At 41.5% G+C, this 25,163-nt stretch overlaps 1 protein-coding gene across 3 annotated transcripts in view; it reads right to left on the minus strand.

Annotated features, from left to right (window-relative positions):
* Positions 1-1,264: 1,264 nt before the first annotated feature.
* KCNQ5 (potassium voltage-gated channel subfamily Q member 5) overlaps positions 1,265-25,163 on the minus strand; it is a 504,767-nt gene continuing 480,868 nt past the window's right edge. For all 3 annotated transcript variants that reach the window (XM_037034317.1, XM_037034316.1, XM_037034318.1), the window contains 3 exons: positions 8,693-8,824; positions 6,588-6,714; positions 1,265-5,570 (listed from right to left, as the gene is read on the minus strand). In XM_037034317.1, coding sequence (XP_036890212.1) covers positions 4,608-5,570; positions 6,588-6,714; positions 8,693-8,824 — 1,222 coding nt within the window. In that variant the 3' untranslated portion in view covers positions 1,265-4,607. The remainder of the gene's footprint in view (positions 5,571-6,587; positions 6,715-8,692; positions 8,825-25,163) is intronic.

The raw sequence follows: 25,163 nt of genomic DNA on the forward strand, positions 1-25,163 counted from the left end.
ATAAAAGTGGCTACTTCAAGGTCTGAGAGGCTATATTTAAAAAAATTTTTAAAAAGATTTTATTTATTTATTTTTAAAGAGAGGGGAAGGGAAGGAAAGAGGAAGAGAAACATCTATATGGGTTGTCTTTCATGTGCCCCCTACTGGAGACCTGGCCCACAACCCAGGCAGGTGCACTGACTGGGACTCAAACCCCTGTGACTCTGATTCACAGGCCTGTGCCCGAGAGCCTATATTTATCAATGGTTAGGACAGAATAACTGTCAAAAGTATATTTTGCTTTTAACTGGTGGGTGTGAGAGGTACTGTTAAAGTAGTTCAAACGTCTTTGGAAGTGTTTTACCCTTTAAGTTGGTGAAGCAAGCATGTTCCATACACAGTTTTATCTTCACTGGGATCTTTGGAAAGTGGTAGAATAGGCACAAACCTTTCTGATCTCATTGAAGGCCATGATGGGAAGGTGACCTCATGTTACCCTCATCCTTCTTCTGACTGTCTAAAGTGCTTCTGCTAGGGCTTTGTTGCTTTGTGTTCCAGAGTTCTATCATTCTGAGTCGCCATTAAATTCATTCCCTTGGAATTAATCATGAACACGTAGTGCAAAGTTGCTGGTGGGACAGAAGGAGCGGGGGTTTTTAGAGAAGAAGGAAAAATTTTGTTTTGGAGTAGAAGCCCTCCCCTGGTAAGGCAGAGCTGGGTGGGTGCTTAACTGGGGAGCTGGGAGCAGCCAGGGGTGGCAGAATGTGGGCACCACCGTCACCACTTCCTGTCACTTGTTCAACACACAGCTCACATGCACACATGCCTGAGTTTTGATATATCAAGTTAAAACAGACAAATTAATACCAAATTATTTTTCTTATAAAACCCTCAAAAACATGTAGAAACCTCTCTTCTTCCCAATTCAGCAACCTCACAGAAAGATGCTTTTTTGATTTTATTTATTTTTGGAGAGAGGGGAAAAGAGGGAGAGAAACATCACTGTGAGAGAGAAACACAGATCGGTTGTCTCTTGCAGGCCCCCATCCAGGGACCGGCCTGCAGCCCAGGCATGTGCCCTGACCCAGAACGAACCAGCAGCCTTTCGGTCCACAGGCCTGCACTCACTCCACTGAGCCACGCTAGCCAGGGTGTGAAACAACAATTTTTATAGCCTAGCCCCAAATTTGTATATAGTTAGTTTGGTTGACTGGGACCAGTAAGTTCGGAACCTACCAGTTAGTTCCAGACAAAAAACAGTCACGCTAGTTGTTTAGACATCTTTTTAATGTTTTATTTTAAAACAAATAATCCCAGTGAAAGAGAGCAAAGGAAATTACATTTTAATGGTAGCTTGAAATGGATATTCCTGATTTGTTTCAGGAAACAGACAATTGCATTGTCATACATAACTTTTTGAACTACTCATTTAAATGCACGTAATTATATTAAGTTAAATTTCTCTTACAAAAACACAACCAAGTCATTTTAAGGCAAAAGAAAATCAGCTTCTGGGGAGATAAGGTAATATTTATGATGTTTTCTTAAGTGATCCATTAATTTAGTTACTTGTGCCATTATTCCTTACAGTTTTGCTTGGCAAATGGGTGTGAGAATTAGTCCCTTTGTGCCTGGTTTCCTCCTTTTCCCTGTTTCACCTGCAGATTAAGAACTTTCAGAATCACTGAGTCAAAGGAGGTGAGAAAGGCACCATTGAATAGGAGATGAAGACTTAAAAACTCAATAAAGTGTCTTACTTTAAACAAAACTTGTAATCTGCCGATATTTAGTTGAACACAAAGCAAACATTTAGATCAGACACAGAACACTTTTTAGTTAACCTCATATAAGGGATGTTTGCCACCAAGTGTCACCTCGATCAACGCTGCATGTTGAAGAAGGCAGACAAACTTGAGCTGAGAAGGTAGGTGGTTACTTAGTGCCCAGCTAACCTGTGCTTCAAGACACCATTTGGGACTCACCAATGGGACTTTGCCGGATGTAAGTGGGAGACCTCTCTGTACTCCCCAGGGAGAAATGCAACAAACAGAACCCTACGTTTTTTACACAATGCAACTATCTTTGAACATCCAAGATTTTTTTGTGTGCTAGAATAACGTAGACACAATATGGTCATGGCTTCAATGTATAAAGGTTTTCCACAATGTGGTTGATCACATTTGCAATGATTAAGACCTCCGTGCTCTTCGTAGGTTTTGTTTCTGAATCTTCTCTCTTCAGCAATGCTGAATGCACTGTGCTGTGTTTGAGGCCTAAAGAGGCCCAAGGAGGGGTCCCCAATACATTCAGAATTCCTGCTGCCAGTGGGGTTTGACCCAGGACAGAGCGTGTCCAAGAATCAGGGCTACCTGAAAGTTGCCGCCTCCATCCTCTTGCTCCAAGTGCATACAGGCATCTATCTGGCTTTAGGTCAGCTGAGGGGTATGTGTGAGGAACCTCCTGCAGAGGGTCTATCACAACTTCAGGCTGAATGGAGATGAGAGATTGCATTTGACAGTTTACTAAGCTTCTATGTTTCAAAAATGAAAATAATTGCTTTGAAAGCTTGATAAAATCTTTTCAACTGGAATGTAAAATTAGACTCTATCTTCTGTGTGTCTCCAGCAGCAAAGATTCCGAGGGATCCTCTCCAGGGGGAGTATGCTAGGACTCAGGGGTGAGTGAGAAGAGGAAGCTTTCAAAATTTCAGTGTCTATCAAAAGGGACAAGGATTTTCAAAGGTTGAGAAGCACATTTTGGGTAGAGTGGAGAAGCAGTTTACTTGTGGATGGAGGCTGGTTAAGGCCTGGTGAGGTTCAGAAGCAAAAATAGCGGCAGGGAACCCACAAGCAGTTAGTGGAGAAGAAAAGTGAGGAGAGAGTGAGGGATGGAGAAAGCCAGTTGTGAGAAAGAACTGGGGAGGACTGGTGGGTTTCAGGGCCCCCTCTTGCTTTTGGGCATCCAGTTGACAACCCTGCTCATTCTTCTGGGTGCTGGAGAAGTATTTCTGGAGGCAGCACTATCTGTGGGGGTGGGGAGGGGAAGATTTTTAAAAGTCCTTCTGTGGCTAGCATTGAACTGAATTGAAGCACTATCTCGCCTCTCTGCCTTTGGAAGGCCATTACCTTGGCTGAAGTTCTGCTGGTCTGAGATCACTAGATTGATTTCTAACGAGCAGTCAGCATTGCTTACTTTCTGGTAAATACATTTTTTAATTTTGTTTCTCTTGGGCTTTGGGCTGTCATGTTACAGGATGAAGTGTTTACATTTGCAGGCTCTGCCAGTGTGACCTGGCTTCTAACTATAAATGTTTATTCCAGGAAACTGAACCAACAATTTCAGATTTGGTGCAACGTTCTTGGGGCGAATAGAAAATGTTCACTACGGTATAAAAAGTAAAGGAGGTTTAGTTTTACCCTTTCTTATGCAAAATGTACTACATAATAGCAAACAACATTCAGGGCATATTAAAAAATAAATACCTTGCAAAATTCTCTGTTTCTATACAAGAATAAGATGTTTAGGTAGTTGAATTCCTTAGCAGTACTCATTTCCTAAGAAAATCAAGTTCGTTTATTTTGGTTTGTTTCTCTCCCTCTCACTGCCCTTTGAGGGGAAGTCATTTTCTTAAACTTCACTTAATTCCCTGTGTTGTGTCTGGCTTCTTCTCGGGCCTTTCCAATCTCAGTCCCACTCACATGTCTCATTCCCTGGGATCCTGCCTGTACATCAACTTAGTGGAAACAGCTTCTCTCGCTTCTCCTTTCTGTGGGCAGTATTGGCAAGCCCCCACTGGTGCCACTGTGGAGAGAAGTGAGCCCAAGCACACTGGCTGTTCTACTGACCAATATTCCGTTTGCTTATGCAGAAGCTGACCACTTATAAAGTTGACCCAGCTATTAGAGAATATATTTTCATACAGTTAAATGTGTCGAAGAGTCAGTATATTTGCCTCACTGGCCCTGAATGTCAGGATTTGCACATTTTCTCTTTGAAGAACATTCTCTCAATAAGAACAACATGAAAATGATGTGCAACATTGCTTGCTACAGCGTTAAATCACCAAAAGCACACATATTGACATTCAAATTACATTAATAATAACATGACTGAATAGGAATGAGTTGGCAAATATATCTTGAAATAAGCAGCCATTTCTACTATCCCCAAATTCTGCTTTACTTGGTACCTTGTTAGCAGCTGTTGATGAGAGCCATTGTGTTTAAATATACATTATGGCCTAATTTTGGAAATGTATTTTGTGTTTAATCGCAAAGCAGAAATGGCTGAAATTTGAAGGTGTTTACTCCCATAACTCCAAAATACAGAGTCAAATCTTCTAGATGACCTAATTTTCATACACTCCACAGCATTAGCTGTATTTGGTTTCTCAGGATATTTTACTCAAGGTACGTTACTAAATGAGTGGGTTCATGTTGCTGTACCTTGGAATTTCAGCCATTCCTAAACATGCATTTTCATGCAATTAAAAGATAATGGGCTTATAAATTGCCTTTCATGTTCTTCCTGATTCTTGCAAATTCAACTTTAGAAGGGCTTTCAAAATAGTTCATGCAGTGATATGTATGGCTAAAGAAACCGCTATGCCTAGAAAGAAAACGAGGAACTTATTTCAGTCTGACATGAGGCAAGCTAAGGGCATCTGTGCTTTCTCCTGCCTTACAAATGCTCTGAGATGATCGAGATCTTCCAGTCCTTAGAGAGTCTGATGCAAAAGCGGTTTCCCTGGCAGGCTGCGCTGCGGCATCGAAAGTGTCTGTCTCCGTTTCTTCTGAACCCACCTCTTCATCAGTTATAAACAATTTGGATTCCCTCCATTTGGGGTAAAAATCTTGGCTGCCTCTGGAGCCACTTGACTCACTCCCTGAAAGCTGTATATTCAGTTCCTCTGTCGACCTGATCAGGTTTTGTACGGACAGAGATTTGCCCAAGTCCTTGGGCGCCACCGGGTGGACGGACAACAGAGTTTCTCCTCCCATGTCAAAGCTCTTCCGCAGAGAACGGTCCTTGGTCAGATTGGACGACGCAACCTGAACATTTTCCTTGGAGGCAACAAGGCAGGTGGTGACATCAGGAATGCTTTCTGGTAAGCCCGCGGGGTTTGGGTGCAGAGTCTCTGGCCGGGGCAGGTGCTTGATGGCTGGGAGAGGAGGCGGGATCTGCAAAGTTGTTGGGGCTGCTGGCTTAGGCGCCGCATTTATTTGGTTTGCAATGTTGTTGGTGGCCGCCACTGAGGAGACATCACTTTGACTCAGTGGCACCTGTGTTGCTTGACTGTGCATAGTAGGGCTAAGCGCGTAGAAAGTCTGAGCACTGAACTCATTTGGCGTTAGAATGAACTGCAGGCCTCGGGAGATGTTGGCACTAGCTGATCTGGTTAAGCAGCCACTGTTCTGTGCGGAACTGGACAGGTCTTTGCCGTCCACAGGGCTTTGATAATCAGATGTCTGTTCACATTCAAAAGGTGGGATCTGGAATGAGGCCAAAGTGAGGGCTGAGGCGGAGCCTTTCCGGAGGACTTGCTGATATATGTCCAGTAGGCAGTCCAGCTTGGACTCAATGGACTGCACCTGAAAATGGGAAGAATGGTTACATGTGACTATAACCTGTTACTAAGAATGGGCTGCACTTCTGGAATTTAAAAAAGGGAATCAGGGTGTGCCAACACAGCAAAACACTGAGCATGACCTGCTATAATGCAGACCTGCTATTGAGTACCATCTTACTTAATTATTTATTTATTTTTCCATTTAGTCCCATTTTAGAACATGATGTCTAGCAATGGAAGGCTCAAGGGAGGACTTGGAAGGGGAGGGGTGCTTGACCTCTCCGTAATGTTCCTCAGCACCCCTCGCCCTTAGTTCTTTAAAGTGGACAGTTGATATTCTCAAAAACCATACAATTATGGTACGAATGCAACTTCGAGACTCCCTAGTCCAGTCGCGTTGGCGTTCCTAAGCCTCTTCTGTGAAGGTGTACTGGGACTCTCCAGCAGTATAGTGAGGAGCTCATTCTATCATAAAACCAGGACCTTAACTATCAATCTAGGGGATTCTGAATTTAAAAATCAAGGTACAAGGTGTTTCAGAATTAATATCAGAAGTATTTATTATTAAGGTGGGAGAGCAACTTGATTTCTAGAAAATGGTCTTTGTATGAGATACAGCTGAAGGTTAATAAACATTCAATGTACCATAATTGTGATAATGAGGTTTTTTAAAAAGAGTGACCTAAGAGAGTGACAATGAAAATAACCAAAACAAAAATAAAAAATAGATATTTTTTATCTTACTGTTGAAAATCTATAATTGGTTCATGTTTGATTAGATGAAATTTTCTATTCCTTATGTGGAAGTCCAAGTGTTTAGAGAATTCTGTTTACGCACAGAGAATACTTAATTTTATTCACTTTTTCTTGATTTTAATTCTTAAATTTTTACTAATACAATTATTGTATATTTTTAAAATATATTAATCATTATTAAATATATTAATCACAATATATTAATACACCCAACTGCCTATAATCAGTTTTGGTTTAAAAAATAACTCTGGCTAAAATTTTAACCATTATTGCTCAGTTGTACCTGTTTTTCAACCTTGACCACTCTGCCGAGCATACTGAGGTCATCTGTGGTCTCATGTTCTGCTGTTATTTTCTCTCGGCTCTTCTTATCTGATGTGATTTGCCCTTTTCCAAGAATTTGATCGACACTATCAGAGAAAGAGGACATCTGATTATGTGGCTGAAGATGGAGGTTGCCCTAGGTCAAATGAAGTGTTTTGAAAAGAAAAATTAAATAATTATCTTTTAAAAATATTTTATTTATTTATTTTTAGAGAGGGGAAGGGAGGGAGAGAGGGAGAGAAACGTCAATGTGTGGTTGCCTCTCATGTGACCCTTCTTGGGGACCTGGCCCACAACCCAGGCATGTGCCCTGACTGGGAATCAAACCAGTGATCCTTTGGTTTGAAATCTGGTGCTTAGTCCACTGAGCCACACTAGCCAGGGCACAATTATCTTTAAGTTATGTAAGATGAAATGAAAATGAACTTGTTTCAGTTGATGTTCTTATTTTCTTAACATGAAAATCACACATGAGATTAATTTTCTCACTATTCTGGTCCAAGATGAAATCACTTATGGGTGATCTTCTGAAAGTAAAATTGTCTTAAACTACACAGCAATTGGTCTTTTCTGTCTTTGACCAAGTATTTCCTGAATTCAACTATTTAAAATATAACAAAACTATAACTATGATGATTTCATATTAATAGATTATTTACTGAACATTTATTGTACAACTGATGTGTGGGAGATAAGCACATAAGAAATCTATTGGAATTCTAGTTGGAAAATATACCCTACATTATCTAGATACTCTAGATTAGTTTTGGAAATTCTGCAGCAAAAACCTTGGGACCCACAGAGAGTTCTATTAAAGGACTTTGAAGACTGCTGCCACTTAGGCAGAGATTGTAGCATGACCACAGGATGAGTTAAAACAATTTCCAAAGAGACTCAGTCAGGCTAGGTGGGAATTGTAGTACTTTCTTCTTTGTTTGGTGTGCTTTACAAATGAATTGCCAGGAGTACTGACTCAACTTTCCAGTTTACTTTGTCTGCATAGAGATAAAGGCTGGGCCTACCTACTGTCCTGACAGCGAATCTATTAACTGCAAGCTCAAGGGGATGGGGTTATTATTTTGAATATTTGGATGTTCACAGTGCATGTCACACATTACAGGCTCAAATAATTATCCATTGAAAGAATGAATGAACAGATTGTAATTTTTTTTGTAACTGATCAGCTGGTGTTTTACTAAAGGTCTAGTACATCCCTCATTCTGGCTAAGTGTGCTGTAGGCATATAAACACACATTTTAGACTCCGTCCTTGTATTTTAAGAACTGCTTAATTACAAATGTTGGTAATTTGTGCCTGATAGTGAAGCAAGACCCTTAAAAAACGGAATTGACTAAATATTTTGCCTTCGAGATAACACAATGAAACACATATATTGGAATAACATGTGAAACTCCTTTCTTTTAATCACTGAGTGAGATGCTCACTGGAAAGACAGCGTGTGTTTGGTGTTTACAGGACATGAGTCTTAGACACAGCGAGGAGAATGAACTTGCAACCAGAAAGCAACACAAGAGCCAGCCAGTCTTGACCCCGGCACAATATGCAAATGTTCAGACGGCTTTTATCTCCACAGCAGGCTTTAGGGCTCTGGGAGGTCAGACAGGGGAGGGTCTGTTTTTGTGGGCTGGATAGTCAGGTAAAGTTTGAGGAGAGAGCAAGACTAGGTCATTCTTGAAGGATGGTTAGGTTTAGATGATAACAAAATAACAGCAGCAGTGATAATCCAGATGACACCAAAACAGCCATTAATATTTATCAAGCGATCATTTGACCTGTTAACTCATTCAATACTCACGACAATCCTAAGAGGCAAGCCCTAACATTATCTTCGTGTTTACAGATGAGGAAACCAAGACCCTGCAAGTTGGGGGCTTTTAGTACCTGATTTACATCCTTATGTAAAATCCGTGTTAAAAGCTAGGTCCAATTGTCCACTAAAAATGAATTAGAACCATGGAATTTAAGGGTTTTCTCTACTACAGAGGTCTTCCCAAATAGTTTCTATGCCTTTCCTTGACAACAAATAACATTTTCATTGCTTACCGTGTTTGAAGGCTCTTAATTCTACACAACATGTCCAGGTGACCAGCAGAATACTGTTCAATGACATCTTTTACATCATATGGGCGTAACGTTTCTTTAAACTTTCGCTTTGCAACATGAAATTTCATAATTCTGTAAGAGCAACAGATTACACAATAATCCTCATAACTTCATGAAAGAAGTTATAAAAATAGCTTACTAGCAGTAAATAAATACAAGAAACTCTGGGGGGAAAAGTTGTGCATCAAATAATTTTAGGTCCCTATGAAATGCAATATAAAAGCCCAAGTTTATAGTGGACAATTTAAGAATCTGTCATGTGGGGCACACCTTGAGAATAGAAAAACACACTAAAAAAGAGACTATGGAATTTTGTACCTTTTTAATGTTTGTTGAAACCTTGATTTAAAATGAAAGTCAAAATGCAGTTCTGCCTTTTCTGTGTCACCCCTAGAAGTCCACCTAGTGATTGCATGCATCACTTGTAAAATAGAAAAATTGTTAAAGTGTTTTTTATGTAACAATATTCATTACATTAAAAAAATAAAATTGGGTATCTTTAAAAAAACCTTTTATTTTTAATTTAGAGAGAGAGGAAGGGAGGAAGAAAAAGTGGGAGAGAAACATTGATGTGAGAGAGAAACATCCATTTGTTGCTGTTGGTACTTGTCCCCACTAGGGACTGAACCTGCAGCCCAGGCTTATGCCCTGATGAGGTATTGAACCAGCGACCTTTCAGTTTGCTGGATGATGCCCACACAAATGAGCCACGCCAGCAAAGGCCTAACAATATTCATTTGTAAGATGCAGATGTATCTGCAAAACTCTCTTATTTTCTGTAGAAAAATGAATATCTGTATAAAAATTTATGAAAATTTTACTTAATTTTTTTTGCAAAACACTGTTTCATTAACCAGCCAAGTTTCTTTTGTTTCAGAAATAATACACTCATCAGCTAAGTCTAAGCTTTTCATAAATAGAAATTTTTTTATTGCTGTGCCTTCCCCCAACATGGACCCCATGCTTTAAAACAATATTTTACCATTAAATTCCATGATGCCATAAATAGCTAAGCTACTTAAGGTAACCAGTGACTGCTATAACTTGATATAATTCCTGAAGAAAGCAAAGAACCATAACATTTTAATGAGTCTGTGCAGCTTTATTACAGGTGGATGTTAAGTCTTGGTGTTTTTTCAGCCATTAAATGGCTCATAGACTCCCATTATCACATCCATGGGTCCCAGGCTGGGAATCAGCCAGTGAGGCTCTGTGAACCAAGATTTATCATCCTTGGTGGAAAGTGGGAAGATTAGGAACAAATGTGGAGTGTGAACAGAAAATCCTCATTACCTATCCCAAGTGGTAGCTGATTGCAAGGAATCCAAATTGCTTTACTGGTTAAAAAGCCCCAAACTCTATCTTTTAATTGTATTAACTTCAAATTAATTGTATCCTAATTATCCCCGAATCACTTACCCATAATACATATTGTATTTTTAAATTGAGGTATAATTGACATTAGTTTCAGATGTGTAAGAGAATAATTTGATATTTGTATATATTACAAAATTATCACCACAATGAATCTATATCCCCGTACATGGATGGTATCCATAAGAATATAGATATCCAAGAACATCCATAATATTCTTACTTTCCCTACCACATTTTCTCAACCAATCTCCATTCAAGATAGGTTTTTTTTTCAAAGACATTTAAGCAAAGTTATTAGCAGAAAGTAAAGGAAATCTGTTTTAATGTAACCTCTCTCTTTTTTCCTTATCCTCACTGAGGACATGCTTATTGATTTAGAGAGAGAGAGGGAGAGAAACATCAATTGGTTGCCTCTTGTACACACCCCAACCGGGGACTGAACCCACAACTTAGGTATGTGCCCTGACTGGGAATCAAACTTATACCCTTTCTTGTCTATGATGAAACTCTAACCAACTGAACCACAGCAGCCAGGACAGAAAAGCCCAGAAACCCTCTTTGCTTATCTTCCAAGTAGCTGATGGTGCCTGGGTGGGCAGGGAAAAGGGAAAATCATCTTTATACTCCCCTAGGTGGTTTTTATGGTTGTCTCTATTGTTTGTGTTTTCAACATTATTACCACTTGTTATGTGAACTACTTTGTATGTCTTATGTTGAACAGCACGTGATAAGATTTTTATCTCCCTTTAAATTTATGGAAAATGAAGTTCAGGGAACTGACTTGGCCCCAAACTAGGAACCAGTGTGAGGCAAAGCCAGGATCCCACCCAGATCTGTCTGGTTTTCACCCCCACATGGCCTCCTGGTTTCCCATGGAGTCATTTCTGGGGATGTTGAGGTTAACTGTGATCTTGGGCAGTTTTTCCTTGCCCAGGGTGGCAGAAGCCACCCTACCTGCAGAGGGACAAACTGCATGAGTAGATGTGTTCCTGCTGCCTGTAGCTCAGGCATTTCGGGCCAGCGGCGTGTCTGCTCACCCCTGCAAACTGAGTTCTGTTTGCCCTAATGGGGACCAGCCCTTGTTTCCTCGTGGAGGCTGGTGTGGGTTTTATATGATAGCTCATCTCAATGTGGTGCACGCTTTTTTCTTTCCCTTTCGCAAATATGTTAACAGAAGGAACAGTCTGGAGGCCTTCAGTGGGCAATGCCACATTCTAGCCTTCAGTCATGTTTTAGGCGGACCTTAAATAACTTCATTTTTATTTATATAATTTATGATACGAACTAGCCAAATTAAAAGAAAATCCATGTTTTGAAGTTTTGGTCAATACTTACAATTTCAATTAACATAAAATAGGAAATGGATAGTCTTTTATGTTCTTTCAGTATGGTCATATGATAATAGGTATGCAAAGTAGAGTACATATTAAAATTCTTCACTGGCTTCCCATTCATTTTTACACATTATATCCCCTCAGGTGGCAGTGCTTTATTCACAGGTTTTCCCACCTTCACATGGAACAGTGCAAGGTGGGCTAATAAATACCATTCTAATCATTTGGAAAAGAGGACTATATGCAGTGATGGGCTGGGGCGGGCTTGTACTGACTCCAAGGAGCTGATTATTACAGCTTTAAGAATTTTTCTGGTTGTTAAACAGAGCCATTATTAAAAATTAACTTACATAAATGTACAGTAAAATAAATCACATTAAAACAAAGGTAATCTTTACTCAAACTTCATCACTTCCTAATTATTTTACTCCATGTTACTCTCTCTGCTCTTGAGTTGCACACATCTTTTGTGTCTCTATGATGGAGACACTAACAGTGTAATATTGCATATCTCTCCCAACTTCTTGTTCGGTGATGTCACACTGCTAGTGTGATAGTAACTTTAGGAGCTGTATTTATTCTATGGAAATCAGCCAACACTACAAACCAGGACTTTAGCCTCTAGGATAGCTGATTGTTAAGTTCACCAGTGCATTACTGAGTGTATAAAACCATCTCACCTATTAAGAATTAAGTTTCACCCTGGCTGGTGTGGCTCAGTGGATTGAGCATCAGACTGTGAACCAATGGGTCGCCAGTTCAATTCCCAGTCAGGGCACATGTCTGGGTTGTGGGCCAGGTCCCCAGGAGAAGGCACACAAGAGGCAACCACACATTTATGTTTCTCTCCTTCTCTTTCTCCCTCCCTAACCCTCTCTAAAAATAAATAAATAAAATCTTTTAAAAAAGAATTAAGTTTTCTAACTTGGAGATCAAATAGATTTTCTTTTCTTTTTTAAAAATTACTTATTTATTTTTAGAGATAGGAAAGGGAGGAAGAAAGAGAGGGAGAGAAACATTAATGTGTGGTTGCCTCTCACCTGTCCCTCACTGGGGACCTGATCTGTAACCCAGGCTTTTGCCCTGACTGGGAATTGAACCGGCAACCCTTTGGTTCACAAGTCAGCACTCAATCCACTGAGCCACACCGGTCATGGCTCAAATAGGTTTTCTTAACTGGCTTTGTTGTGAGTTTAAAAGGAAAACATTGAAGAGGTCTGAGATGAGATAAAAGAATTCTAAATTGGGTAATATGTTTTATAAATGTGGAAGGAATTTTGAAAAGCACAAGTACTTTTAAAAATTGATTTGAGAGAGGAGAGAGAAAGAGAGAGAGAGAGAGAGAGACAGAGGGAGAGAGACAGAGAGACAGACAGACAGACAGACATTGGTTTGTTATTCCACTCATTTATGCATTCATTTGTTGCTTCTTTTATGTGCCCTGACCAGGAATTGAATCTGCAACCTGGCATATCGGGATGGCACTCAGACCAACTGAGCTACCTGGCCAGGACCTAAAAGCATAAGTATTTTTGAAATAAATATATGAAGAATAACAACAGTCGTTTTTGTTTTCTAAGGGCAGACCAAGCATGTACTGGTAGCTCTCAAAACTATCTCCTCCTTTTTATCTACATTAGAAAGAATAAACCTTTCAAAATGCAAAGATGACCATATTAACCCTCCCCCTCCACGAGCCCCCATTGGTTTTCCATGGTCCTACTGAGTAAACACCAAACCCCTTAGCACATTCTGTAGGGCTGTATATGGACTGGCCTCTGCTTATCTCTCTTGCCTTAACTGCTCCCACTTCCTCCTTGGAACTTGAGGTTCCAGCAACAATAAAATATTTGTAGGTTCACAAAACACCGTTTGATCAAACATATATATCAATTATTTGCATATACTATTTTCTCTTTCTGAAATCCTACAATATCTTTAAGACTCAGCTCTAAATCCTACAATATCTTTAAGTCACCTTTTAATGGAAATTTCTGTAATTCTTCCAAAGCAGTTAATCACTTGTCTATCAACTTCTATTTTAGTACATAACATACCACATTGTAGCTATTTGCTTATATATCAACCTCCTCCCTGAGGCTGTATGAGGTCCTTGCATACAGGTTGTGTCTTTTTCCCTTGATGAGCTCTGCAAGGAGATTCAGTGGGCAACTTGAGAGCGAAGAGGGTAACAGATGCAGAGAGCTCCTGTCTTCTCTCTCCAGATGCTCATCCCTGTTCATCTCTTTGCGTGAAGTTGCACTCCCACCCTTCTCGATTTTCTTGTCACTAAAGTGCTCGTGTCTCAGCATTCTGTCTTGGCACTGGATCTAAAATGCTAACTGTTCCAGACTCAAGTCAAGCATTGACTTTTCCAGGCAACCTTTCCTGACTGCCCCTTGGGGGTTAGATGGTCTTGCTCTGTGCTCTCAAATGCGCTGTTGTGTAGCTGAGTCTGTGGCTTTGTAGCTCACTCGTAGGACTTGGTATCAGAGTCTGAGTTTTTTACCCTGGCCTTCCATGCATTCTCTGGCCAGTATTAGAGATGCAATAAATGTTCTTTGAAGAAACGAATGAGGATTAGCTACTTTCTAGCTATTTGAAGTGGTTTGTGTTCTTTGACAAGGCAGACTCTCGTAGTGATCTAAAAAGAACGCCCTAGAATAGACCTGACATACCCAGGCACACTTCAGGAACAGCAATAAGCCTTTGACTCCATTTCACGTGTACCAAAATACTTTCTAAAGTATCAGAAATGTTCACTCATTAATAGGCAGGACCTGCCTGGTTTAGAAAATTTACTTAAATAGAACTGCTTCTGAAAAATCATAAAAATATGTTCTTTCACCTTAGATAACTAATATAATTAGCTTTTCACAAAGCAATTAAATCACAACAATAAGCTGTCATTATGAGGAAGTAAGGAGAAAGATGAAAACATTGAATGTCAAGGAATAAATCGGTAAGTACCAAATGTGAAGAGTTTGATGGGATAGTAATTACGTAGGCCGAATGAATCTTTAGTATCATAGAACCTTCAAGAAACACAGATGAAAACATGTAGTTAGAGTCTAAAAAGAGTAAAACAGTTTTTTTTTTGTTCCTAAGAGACTACTCTAACTGCTTCTAAAGATCACGTCACTCTGTGGGGAGTGAACGTGAGGCACACTCGCTGAGGCTCCTGGCCATTTCAGCCTTTGTACAATGATCCTTTTTGAGTGGAGACCCCCTGTCATTAGGGTCAGGTGATCTGAGCGGTTTCTATCATTCAGTTACCTCAGCCTCCCTCTTTTCACCGAATCCTCACTCCCTTCTCCAGGGACTGGACATGATTTTTTAAAAAAGATTTTATTTATTTACTTTTTTAGGGGGGCGGAGGGAGGGAGAAAGAGAGGGAGAAAAACATCAATGTGTGGTTGCCTCTCGTGAACTCCCTACTGGGGACCTGGTTGACAACCCACACATGTGCCCTGACTGGGAATCAAACCAGCGGCCTTTTAGTTTGCAGGCCAGTGCTCAATCCACTGAGCCATACCGCCCAGGGCTGGACATGATCAAAATCAAAACAGAAAACTTGAGAGACTGAGTTAAGCCCAAGAAAGCATTTCTGACTGCTTAGTCTTGTCATCCTTGGTCCCTGCAGCATTTCCTCATTTCTCTGGTCATCACTAGGATGTCTAAAATGGCTTCTGTCTCCTCTCAAATGCAATGAATTTGACCTAAGTGCCCCATTCCCATCTACTGGACACAGAGCTAGATGATGGGGTTATGAAAATGAGCACGACACAGATCTTGTCCACCTCAACTTAGTGTCAAGGGGTCTCCAATAGTGAAGCCCTTGCTGGATGGCTAGCGCTACACTGAATACTTTACCTGCATTATGTCAACTTGAAACTGGAAGGACTTCCCACCTTTGATATCTGGGTCAAGTGGAAGCTCAATTGGTTGAGTAACCTTCCCAAAGTTGCACAACTGGTCAGGGGCAGGTAACTGCTGACACCACAGCCCGTGTTTTCACCACCCCTGGCTGGTGAGACTCAGTGGATTGAGCACTGGCTTGCAAACCAAAAAGTTGCTGGTTTGATTCCAAGTCAGGGCACATGCCTAGGTGGTGGGCCATGCCATCAGCTGGGGGCGTGTGAGAGGCAACGGACTGATGTTTTCCTCCCCCATCTATGTTTCTCTCCCTCTCTTTTTCCCTCCCTTCCCCTCTGTCTAAACCTAAATAAATTTAAAAAAACCCAAGAAATTTAATATAATCCCTGAATTGATGAGCAGAAAGTATGCTTGAGCAAATCATTCTAAAGTACAGTTAGGATGTTTAGAATACATTTGATGATTAAGATGACAATAATGTCAGGCAGTGCTTTATAGTAGAACCCTATAAAAAGTGTACCATTGTCAGGCCCCTTTTGCAGGTGAGGAAACAAGCATGGAGAGGTTAAGTAAGTTGATTGATGATAAGTAGGTTGGTTGGGGAGAAACATAATGCTCTACTATTGTCTTAGTATTAAGATCTTAATACTTTATCATCAAATAAAAACAGTAGAAAAGATGCTTTGAGGTGAAACAGCTCTCTTGACTCATGTATGCCTGGTATATAACAGGTGCTCAGTAAAATTTTGCTGAAGTGAATGGCCTGCTGAAGTGAAGGTCCTTTGGCGAACCGACAGAAGGCTGAGGAGTGAGTTACAGTCTCACTGGCACTTTCTCTTCACAAGGGTAAATTTCACTGGACTTAATGCAGCAGCGAAGAGCACAGGGCCCTAAATTAACCAGTCTCTGATGCTGTTGGGGACTAAGAGGCCAAGAAGGGTCTAAGAGGAGGAAACCTGTTGCACAAAACGGACATGCCCCAGTATTACCACTAGAGGGGGAAAAAGATTCATCACAAATCTAAACTGGCAAGAAACTGGTCTTGAAACTGAAGGAAGTATGCTCACAAAATGTTCTGGGCACAAAGCAACAACTAAAGCAGCGTTAAACTCTGGGTAGATTATATTTACATTTATACACAAACACATATGCACTTATAAGGAAATGTAGGTGCATTTGTTGTGTTGCTGTGAGTTATAAAATCTTGCGAAAGTCTTCCTCCAGCCCTCTAAACCAGGGTAAAAACACTGCATGTGATTATGCAGAGATGAGAACGATTAGAAAACAGCAGTGGCAGTGACTGCTGCTGCCACCAAACAGATGGAAGGGCCCGGCCGGCAGCCAAACCCTGTGCAGGGTGGAGAGGGCTCAGCCGACTGTGAGCTGCAGCGGCAGGTTGATTGACTGTGTAGACAGCCATCTTTCCCAAGCTTGGCTGCTCACTGGAATCGGTGGGGAGCTTTAAAAATGCCACAGCCTGGGTCTCACCTTCAGAAATTCTGTTTCAGTTAATCCAAGGTGCAGTCCAGAAATGCTATAAGACTCTTCAGGTGGTTCTCACGTGCAGCTCAGGTTGAGATCTACTGAAATGGGTGTGGGGCTGGGGTGGCCGGGGTAGAACCATCTCCATCCTCCCTGCCTCTATGTAGATGTCTCCTAAGTCACACAAATGGTGCCCCTTAGACAGAGTGTCAGTGTGCCTTCGTGTGCAGCCTCCAGTCAGAACCCCAGTGCTTCCTGGCCCTCCTGCCCCGAGTCAGGCCTGAAGTTTTCACACAAGAAGTTCAGTTAGTTTTTCAAAGGACGGCCTTTGGAGGGAGAGGGAGTGACAGGTGACTACTCATTCTCTCAATAAACATTCACTTGGCATCATCTGCTGGGTACTGGGGCTGTCCTGGGTGTCGAGGACCAGTGACTCTGGTGGAGTCGGAAAACCTCCAGTGAACACTTGGTCTCCAGTCCTCGTCCATCTGTGGTCCTGGGGGAGCAACGGTCACTGCACTGGGAGCTCTGGTAGGGTTCTAGGGCCTGATCTGTCAGCGTGTGGAGCTCTTTAGCTGAGTTCCATGTGGCTGCTTCTCTAAGTGATGCCAAAGGTGTGTTTGCTGAGTGGGATTCAAGAATTCATTCATTCATGCATTCACTCATCCATCAGACATTCACTGAATGCACCGCGTCCTGTGCCAGATGTCAGGGATACTTCGATGAGGAAAACCCTGCTGCCTGAGCATGCTCAGTCTCATGGGGCAGGCAGACAAGCAGGCAGACAGCCATAATCCACCTTGTCCACAAAAGGTGGTGGGAAGCACAGCCTGGTGTGGCAGTGCATGGTAGAGGGCAGTGCATGGCAAACAGTTGCTGGAGGAGATGACAGTCCTTTACCCACTCTGCACCCCCAACTCCGTGGTATGTTACCAAATTTCTCCAGGCTGCAGAATGGCCCCGTTATATTCCTAGATCTTGTGTTTTTGGTGTGGATGTGTGTTTCTTCTCCTGACACCTCTTCTTATTCTTATGTTGGTTAGTTGGGTTTTGGGGGAGTCAAAAGTTATATGTGGACTTACCACCTATGAGGAGTGGGTGTGTGGGTGTCAGCACCCATAAGCCCCATGTTGTGCAAGGGTCAAATGTAGATTATTTAGACTCTAAGAACCCTTCAAAACCAGTTATAGAATTACATAGCCAGGACTACTTCACTCTTGTTTCATCTCAGATTGGGTTCCTAGCCAGTGACTAAGGAACCCCAGGAGTCCCTGGAGGTACCGACTTATTTTGCTTTCAACTTTTGATAGAGACATGTAAATTAGTTCTGATTGTACACAGTCTAATAGGTGTTCTTACTGTAGGGGCAAGCAGGTATCTTACTTGGTTGACTCAGGGCTCAGGAAAGATCTGTGGTCACGCTGTTTCCACCACTGGGAATATAGTTGTTCTTTTTTTTTTTTTAAGGATTTTTACTTATTTATTTTTAGAGGGAGGGTAAGAGAGGGAGGAAGAGAGGCAAGGAAACATTGATGTGCAAAAGATACATAGATTGGTTGGTTGCCTCTCACATATCCCCAAATGGGGGCCTGGCCTACAACCCAGACGTGCCCTGACTAGGAATCAAACCAGCGACCTCTCAGTTTGTAGGCCGGTGCTCAATCCATTGAGCCATACCAGCCAGGGCTACAGCTATTCTTTTAATGCTTGTTATTATTGTGCTTTATATTCAGGATCTAGTAGGCTATCCTATACATTTTGTTAGGTTTTCTTTTCTTTTTAAATTAAAAATAATATTTCTGTTTATTTGGTTTTTGTTGGGTTTTCACTTAAAGAGATAGAGTAGTAAAAACCAATTGAGGACTTCTGGATCCAAGCAAGTCAGTAAACGGTTAAGTTTTCTCCTAGGATTTTGTGAACACTGATATAGTAACTAAATTTTGGGATTTTATTTTCCTACGGGTATGAATCCTAGTAATAAGTAAATAAATAAGTGCTCCTGCATGTTGACTGCTCTTGAATATTTTTGGTTACTGCAATGAATAGGAGACTCAGGTTAAATTACAACCAAACAAATGGTTAAAAATTAGATGCTGCAAAATAAATGCATTTCCCCTGAAAACACTACTTTAATGAGACCTCAGAGTAAAGGGTGGCTACCAGTAGTTTCAAAACAGAAGCGAACGAAAGGAATATTCTGGGGAATAATATTAACTGATTTTAAAAACACGTGCTAAATGATCCATAAAATGTTCTCCCAGCAGCACCCTTCCCTGTAACCTGTCGCCGACGTGGCTGTCAAGAGTGTCTTAGGAGTGACTTGCGAAGGCTCCTGGCCTCTGCTAAAATGGCACAGATGCCATCAGAACGGTGGAGAACTGAGGATGATTAAACAGCTCGTAGAGTTAACAAAAACCCACGATGGCAAACGTATGCTTCTTCTTCGTTATCTGTGGCATATCCTTGCCTGACGTAGGCAGTGAGATTTAAGGAAAATTCAGAGTTGAGAACACATTTTAGGGCATGGCCAGGGGAATGGTCCCATCTATGCCTTTCAGAATAGGAAGGACACAAGGGCGAGAAAACTGGAAAATCTCATCCCTGCGAGCCCGGGGTTACAGCGAGGACTCGTTTGCATAAACCGCCTCCAACACGCCGACACGTCAGCAGCGGTTCTTCTCTTTGATGCTCAGATCTGAGTAATTTTAGAGGAGCTGATGAGTCTTCGCTAGTTATAAAGAAACTCTTGACACCTCATCTATGCTTCTATTAAAGTGAAAGATTCTGGTAGATAATTTTGGAAAAGTGTTCTGTTTACATTTTGGCTTCAGACATTCTTTGCCTCTGTTGAATTTTTCTCCAAAGCTACTGGTGACCTTGTGGCCACTTCTGAAGAACCTTTCCCGTCTCCGCCTTCTGGACTTCTCAGCAGCATTTACACAGTCCGACACCTGAAACACTCCTCTGGCTCCTCTTCCACATGCTGCCCTGGTGTCCCTCTGTCTGGCCCTTCCTGTCTGTCCCCATCAGAGTCTTCTTCCTGGTGCAGCTCTTTACATTCTTGGAAGCCTTTGACTCTGTGTGTTGACCATTCTCCCTCTTTCCTCCAACACTGTCCCTGGGCGGACACATCTGTACATTACCTACATCTGTGCCAATGACTCCTAGGTGTGTCTCCTGGGCCTCAGATCCAGGGGTCCGCCTGCCCGCTGACCTTCAGACTCAACACTCGCAACAGTGCACCAACTCCCTCCAGGCCAGCCTCTGTCTGAGCCAGGCACCCGGAGGGATCAGCCTTCTACTGCTCTTCTGTTCTCCAACCAGTAAATATTCAAATCCTATTATTTATAATATCTGAGGAGGTCTGAAATCCATCCTTCCCACCACTTCCCCCCATCTGCCTGGCTCAGGCCCCTAGCAGATCCAGGTAACTACGGGCTCCTCTCTCCAATCCATTCTTCACACTGCAATGAGAGTCATCTTTCTAAATGTTAGAATAAAGCCTCTGTCTGACGGGGGCTTGTTTCTGTAGCTAAAGAAACAGACTCTTTCTGTTACAAAGATTGTTTCTGTAGTTAAAAGCCTTCATGCCCTCCACTTGTTACAAAGATCCCTGCTGCAGTCTCTTCGGTCTAACCTCGCGTCCCCATGTCCCTGTCCTCCCAGCTCACACGTTTTCTAACGCCATCTTCACCTCTGAGTTTTGACAGCTGCAGTTCCCTCCGCCTAAACACCCCCGCCCCCTTCAATAACCTGCTTGAATCCTATACATGTACCTGATTTCTGCTTGGATAGTCTTTCTTCTAGGGAGCCTTCCTAGATGCCACCTGCCGTACCAGCGCCAACATTATGTCTGCCTGAAAAGCCTGGACTTCAGTGATTCCAGAGACACGTTGCCCTGTATCCTAATTGGCTCTACTTTTCTGGCAGCCACTCATGACTCTAAGCACAGACCCACCTTTCTTCTTATTGCATACTCCTGTGCCCGGTGCAGAGTAGAAGCTCAATGCATATTTTTTGAGTGCACGAACTGACTCTCTGGGAGGGACGTTAAAAAGCTGTAGTCAGGCCTCTGTATGGGTGGGAGAGGGAGATGACAGTAATGTCTACCTCTCACTGTCCTCTTCCTTCTTAGGAGGGTACCTGCAAGGGAAGTGAGATCACCCAGTGGATGAACAGGAAGAGATCTCGAACCACTGCTTCACATTTGGGTGAAAAGATTGCTCTTCCAGCCCTGAGTGGTATTACTTTGAGTGATTCCTCAGTGCAGGCAGTGAGGAGCTGACTCCTGAAAGTGGATGCAGGCAGGCGAGGCTGCAAGTGGTTGGAAGTTGGGAGCACCCCCTTAGAAGAGAGACAGAAATGCTCCGCTCACATGATGCAGGTACAGCTCGGCAAGGAAAGGGTCTGGCCTGAGTGGAGGACAGGCAGTGGAGGCACTAAGGGGCCCAGACACCTGAAGGTTGTAATAGGAAGCCTTTAGATAGTGCTTACCATGGGCCCAGCACTGTCCTTCCTGAGTGATCATGTCAATTCATTTAATCATTGTCATGACCCTACGAGGTCAATACTATTTACCATCTTCACTTCACCAATGAGAAAACAAAGCACAGAGAGATGATGTGAGTTGCCCGAAGTTTTGCAGAGGCTGCTGTGTTTCTTGGATTACTGGTATTTCTCCTGAGCAGCATTGTGGTGCCAGGGTAAAGCTGGGCTGCAGCTCCAACTAAAGAATTCTGAGTTTCACCCAAGGCCTGTTTACTCCTTTGATTCTCTAGAAGGCTGGTTTGGCCTGAGGAGTGACAGGTTGCATACGAGTGGACGGTAGCAGGCATGGGGATTATTGTATAGAGATATTAAAAGAAGTTAAGAACACGATACAATCAAAAGCTTCTTGATCACTTCTCTTAAAAATAACGAGTAATCTCCATTGAGTTGTTTTGGTTATCTTCACAGGAAGAACAGGTTGTACAGAACTCTGATTCATTCCGTAACAACGGGCAGAAAACACAGTTGCATAAAACAAGTAGACGAGACAACAACTATTCTTGAGGATCTTAAGCATGACCTTGATCTGAAAGTAGTAATTCTACGAAAAAAAATACTGGTAAGATGCAGGTAAGCTTTGCATTGCAATGTTTTAATGGACAGAGCTCCTCCTCTAATTGCCAATCCTTTCTGCAGTGCTTGGGTGTTGCCTTGGTGTGCATGTCTGAGAATTTATCTAGCCAGTTTGGTCCAGGAAAACAAACACAAACATTTCTTTTGCACTTAAAAAATTATTATTCTACTCTGGCTGGTGTAGCTCAGTGGACTGAGCGTGGGCCTGCGAACCACACGATCGCGGTTCGATTCCCAGTCAGGGCACATGCCTGGGTTGCAGGCCAGTTCCCAGCAGGGGACTCACGAGAGGCAACCATACATTGATATTTCTCTTCTTCTCTCCTTCCCTTCCTCTCTAAAGATGAATAAATAAAATCTTTTAAAAAATTAAAAAATATTATTCTAAGACCCTTTATAAATACAGAGTTATACTGGATATGACCTTTAAAATTTATTTTTATATAAATGAGTATACATTAATTTTCTGGCATTTTGCCCGAGATTCACACTTATGTAGTATTTACACAATGCCAACTGCAAACTTGAAAGGTGAATCAATCAACCTTTTCAAATAGTCTCAAATATCTGGATGTTCGATATCGCAAAGGAATGTATCCAGGTAATTAGTTTAATCTGAAATTTTGATATTATAACTGAGAAAATATGTTTCGAACAGTAATACAACAACAGTGTCTTGCCATGAGTGAAGGACTGAACTGTGTCCCCCAAACCTGTAGGTGAAAGCCCTGAGTCTCAGCGTCTCACAATGTCATGTCTGTATTTGGAGATAGGACCTTTAAAGAGAAGATTAAATTAAAATGAAACTGTTAGGGTTGGCCCCAACGCAATCTGACTGATGTCATTATAGGAAGGGGGAAATTTGGACACAGGTAAGTGGGTGCATAGAAGAAAGACTATGTGAGAACACTGAGAAGATGACCATCCACATGCTACGAGAGAGGCCTCAGAAGAGAGCAGCCTTGCTGACCCCTTGATCTTGGACTTCCAGTCTCCAGAGCTGTGAGCAAATAAGTGCCTCTTGGTTATGCCATACATTCTGTGGTATTTTTTATGGCAGCCCTAGCCAACAACTCTCCATAATAGTGAAAAGTGAGTGTGTAGAATATTTAAGAGTTTATCAATTTGCTTGTCAACCGGTTTACTTCCCTGCTAATTTCACCTTTCTATTATAAATTAATTTCTGAGTGGAAAAAAGACACATAGTTGTTTGAATTAAACCACTGGCAAAATAAATTAGTGAGCAAAATAGAACCAGAGGCATAGAAACATGAAACTGACTGACGGCTGTAAGAGGGGTGGGGGAGGGGGGACTGACTGAAAGAAGGCGGAGGGATTAGTTAAGGGATTAGTTAAAGAACCTGTAGGAGAGACTCATGGACATGAACAAGGGTGTGGGCATTGACTATGGAAGTGGGAGGAGGCCTGGGAGGGCGATGGGAGGAAAATTGGGACAACTATAATAGCATAAATTAAAAAAAATAAACCATTAACAAGATACAGAATTTTTGTTAAAAATAAGTACAGTCTTCACTCTCAGAAATGAGTCTGACAACACATTTCTAGGATCTTTGTGTATTCCCACTAATGTTTTGAGGATAATCTGTGATAATCTTGGAGAAACTTTACAAAACTAAGTATTCTTTTGTCTTTTAAGACATATTTTGGGAATGTCTAAGAATAGCCATCGCTTGGCACTATAAAAAGTGATGTCATTCTTTTTTTTTTAAAAAAAGATTTTATTTATTTTTAGAGAAAGGAAAAGGCAGGGAGATAGAGCGGGAGAGAAAAATTGATGTGAGTGAGAAAAGTTGATCGATTGCTTCTCATACGCTCCCCGACAAGAGACAGACTGCCACCCAGGCACACGGCCTGGCCAGGAATCAAACTGGCGACCTTCAGCTTTGTGGGACAGTGGCCCCCCAACTGAACCACACTGGTCAGGGCAGTGATGTCATTCTTTAAAAAAGCCTCAAAATACAGTCAGGTAATAAAGTCCAGACTAGTTGAGAGTGGTCTTAATCATCTCATGAGCTGAGAATCTTTACTCTGAAAAAATAACTAGAAAATGACAGATGCTTTAAAGAATTCTGACTTTGCTCTTGGTGAAGGCAGTGAGATGGTTTTCTCTGCTGATATCCTTGCAATGAAATACATGTTTTCTGTTACACATTTTAATTTTAATTTGACTTTAAGAAAAACTATTATTATTGATAAAGCTACTGGAAGACAAAGGCATGTTCAAGTAGTCACAGTCAATAATCAAATAACCAAAAATAACAAGGAGAATGCCAAAACAAGATTGCTATTTTAGAGATGAGCAATAGATGATTCACACTTGCAATCAGTAGTAGATACATAACATACTATAGCAGGTGTGCAGTAAGAGGTGAGCATGATCTGGCAAAAAAACAAAGGACATTCCATTTATTTATGTTTTATGAAACTCAGGAAAAGAACTCTTTCGAATAAGCTTTAGGGATGTATACCTGCCAACCCTTTTTCAGAACTGCTCGTTGTGTTGGTTGGTCGTTCAGTCACATAGTTTTATAAGTTAAGTAATACCATGAGTCAAAGATTTCCAATGAGTTACAAACTCTTGGGTGTAGCTATTGTGTTTTTATATAGAACCTGATAATTTTAAATGGGACTTAGAAGAAGTGAGAAATAAAAGCACACTCATCAGAATCAGGATATGGAGGAGAAAACCATCTACTTCAAGTGTCACGAAGTAGCAACCAGAAGGCTTCCAAAATCCACATGTAAGGAATAAAGTTCTGTCCAGAAAGAATTCTGAAAAGAAGGGAATTCTGCAAAGGCCCTTGCAAAAGTCTGTCACGTTTCAAGAGGAAGGTGTAAGAAAGTAAATCTTAAGCTGCTGCTAAACTGCCTAGCTAGCAGAATAAACCTATTTCATTTTTCTCTCTTGCAGCTCACAATTCTTTTTATAGGTAGCGAGGGAAACTTAGAAAGCTTCTGCAGGTCTTGAGAAATGACACAAACTGGATTAAATATGACTTTCAGGAAACCTAATCTGTTCGCATTAGATAAGATTTTACCATACTTGTTGCAAATCAGACTAATCTGTGGATGAATTGCCTACCTTCACTTTAGGGCAGTGATTTGGAACCTTTTTTCTCTCATGGCACACAAAGTAATTACTAAAATTCTGCAGTACACGAAAAATACATTTTTTGCCAATCTGACAAAAATACATAGGT

Source organism: Sturnira hondurensis, unplaced genomic scaffold (genome assembly GCF_014824575.4).
Source record: "Sturnira hondurensis isolate 20B ecotype Veracruz unplaced genomic scaffold, ASM1482457v3 Scaffold0022136, whole genome shotgun sequence".
Taxonomy (NCBI): Eukaryota; Metazoa; Chordata; class Mammalia; order Chiroptera; family Phyllostomidae; genus Sturnira; species Sturnira hondurensis.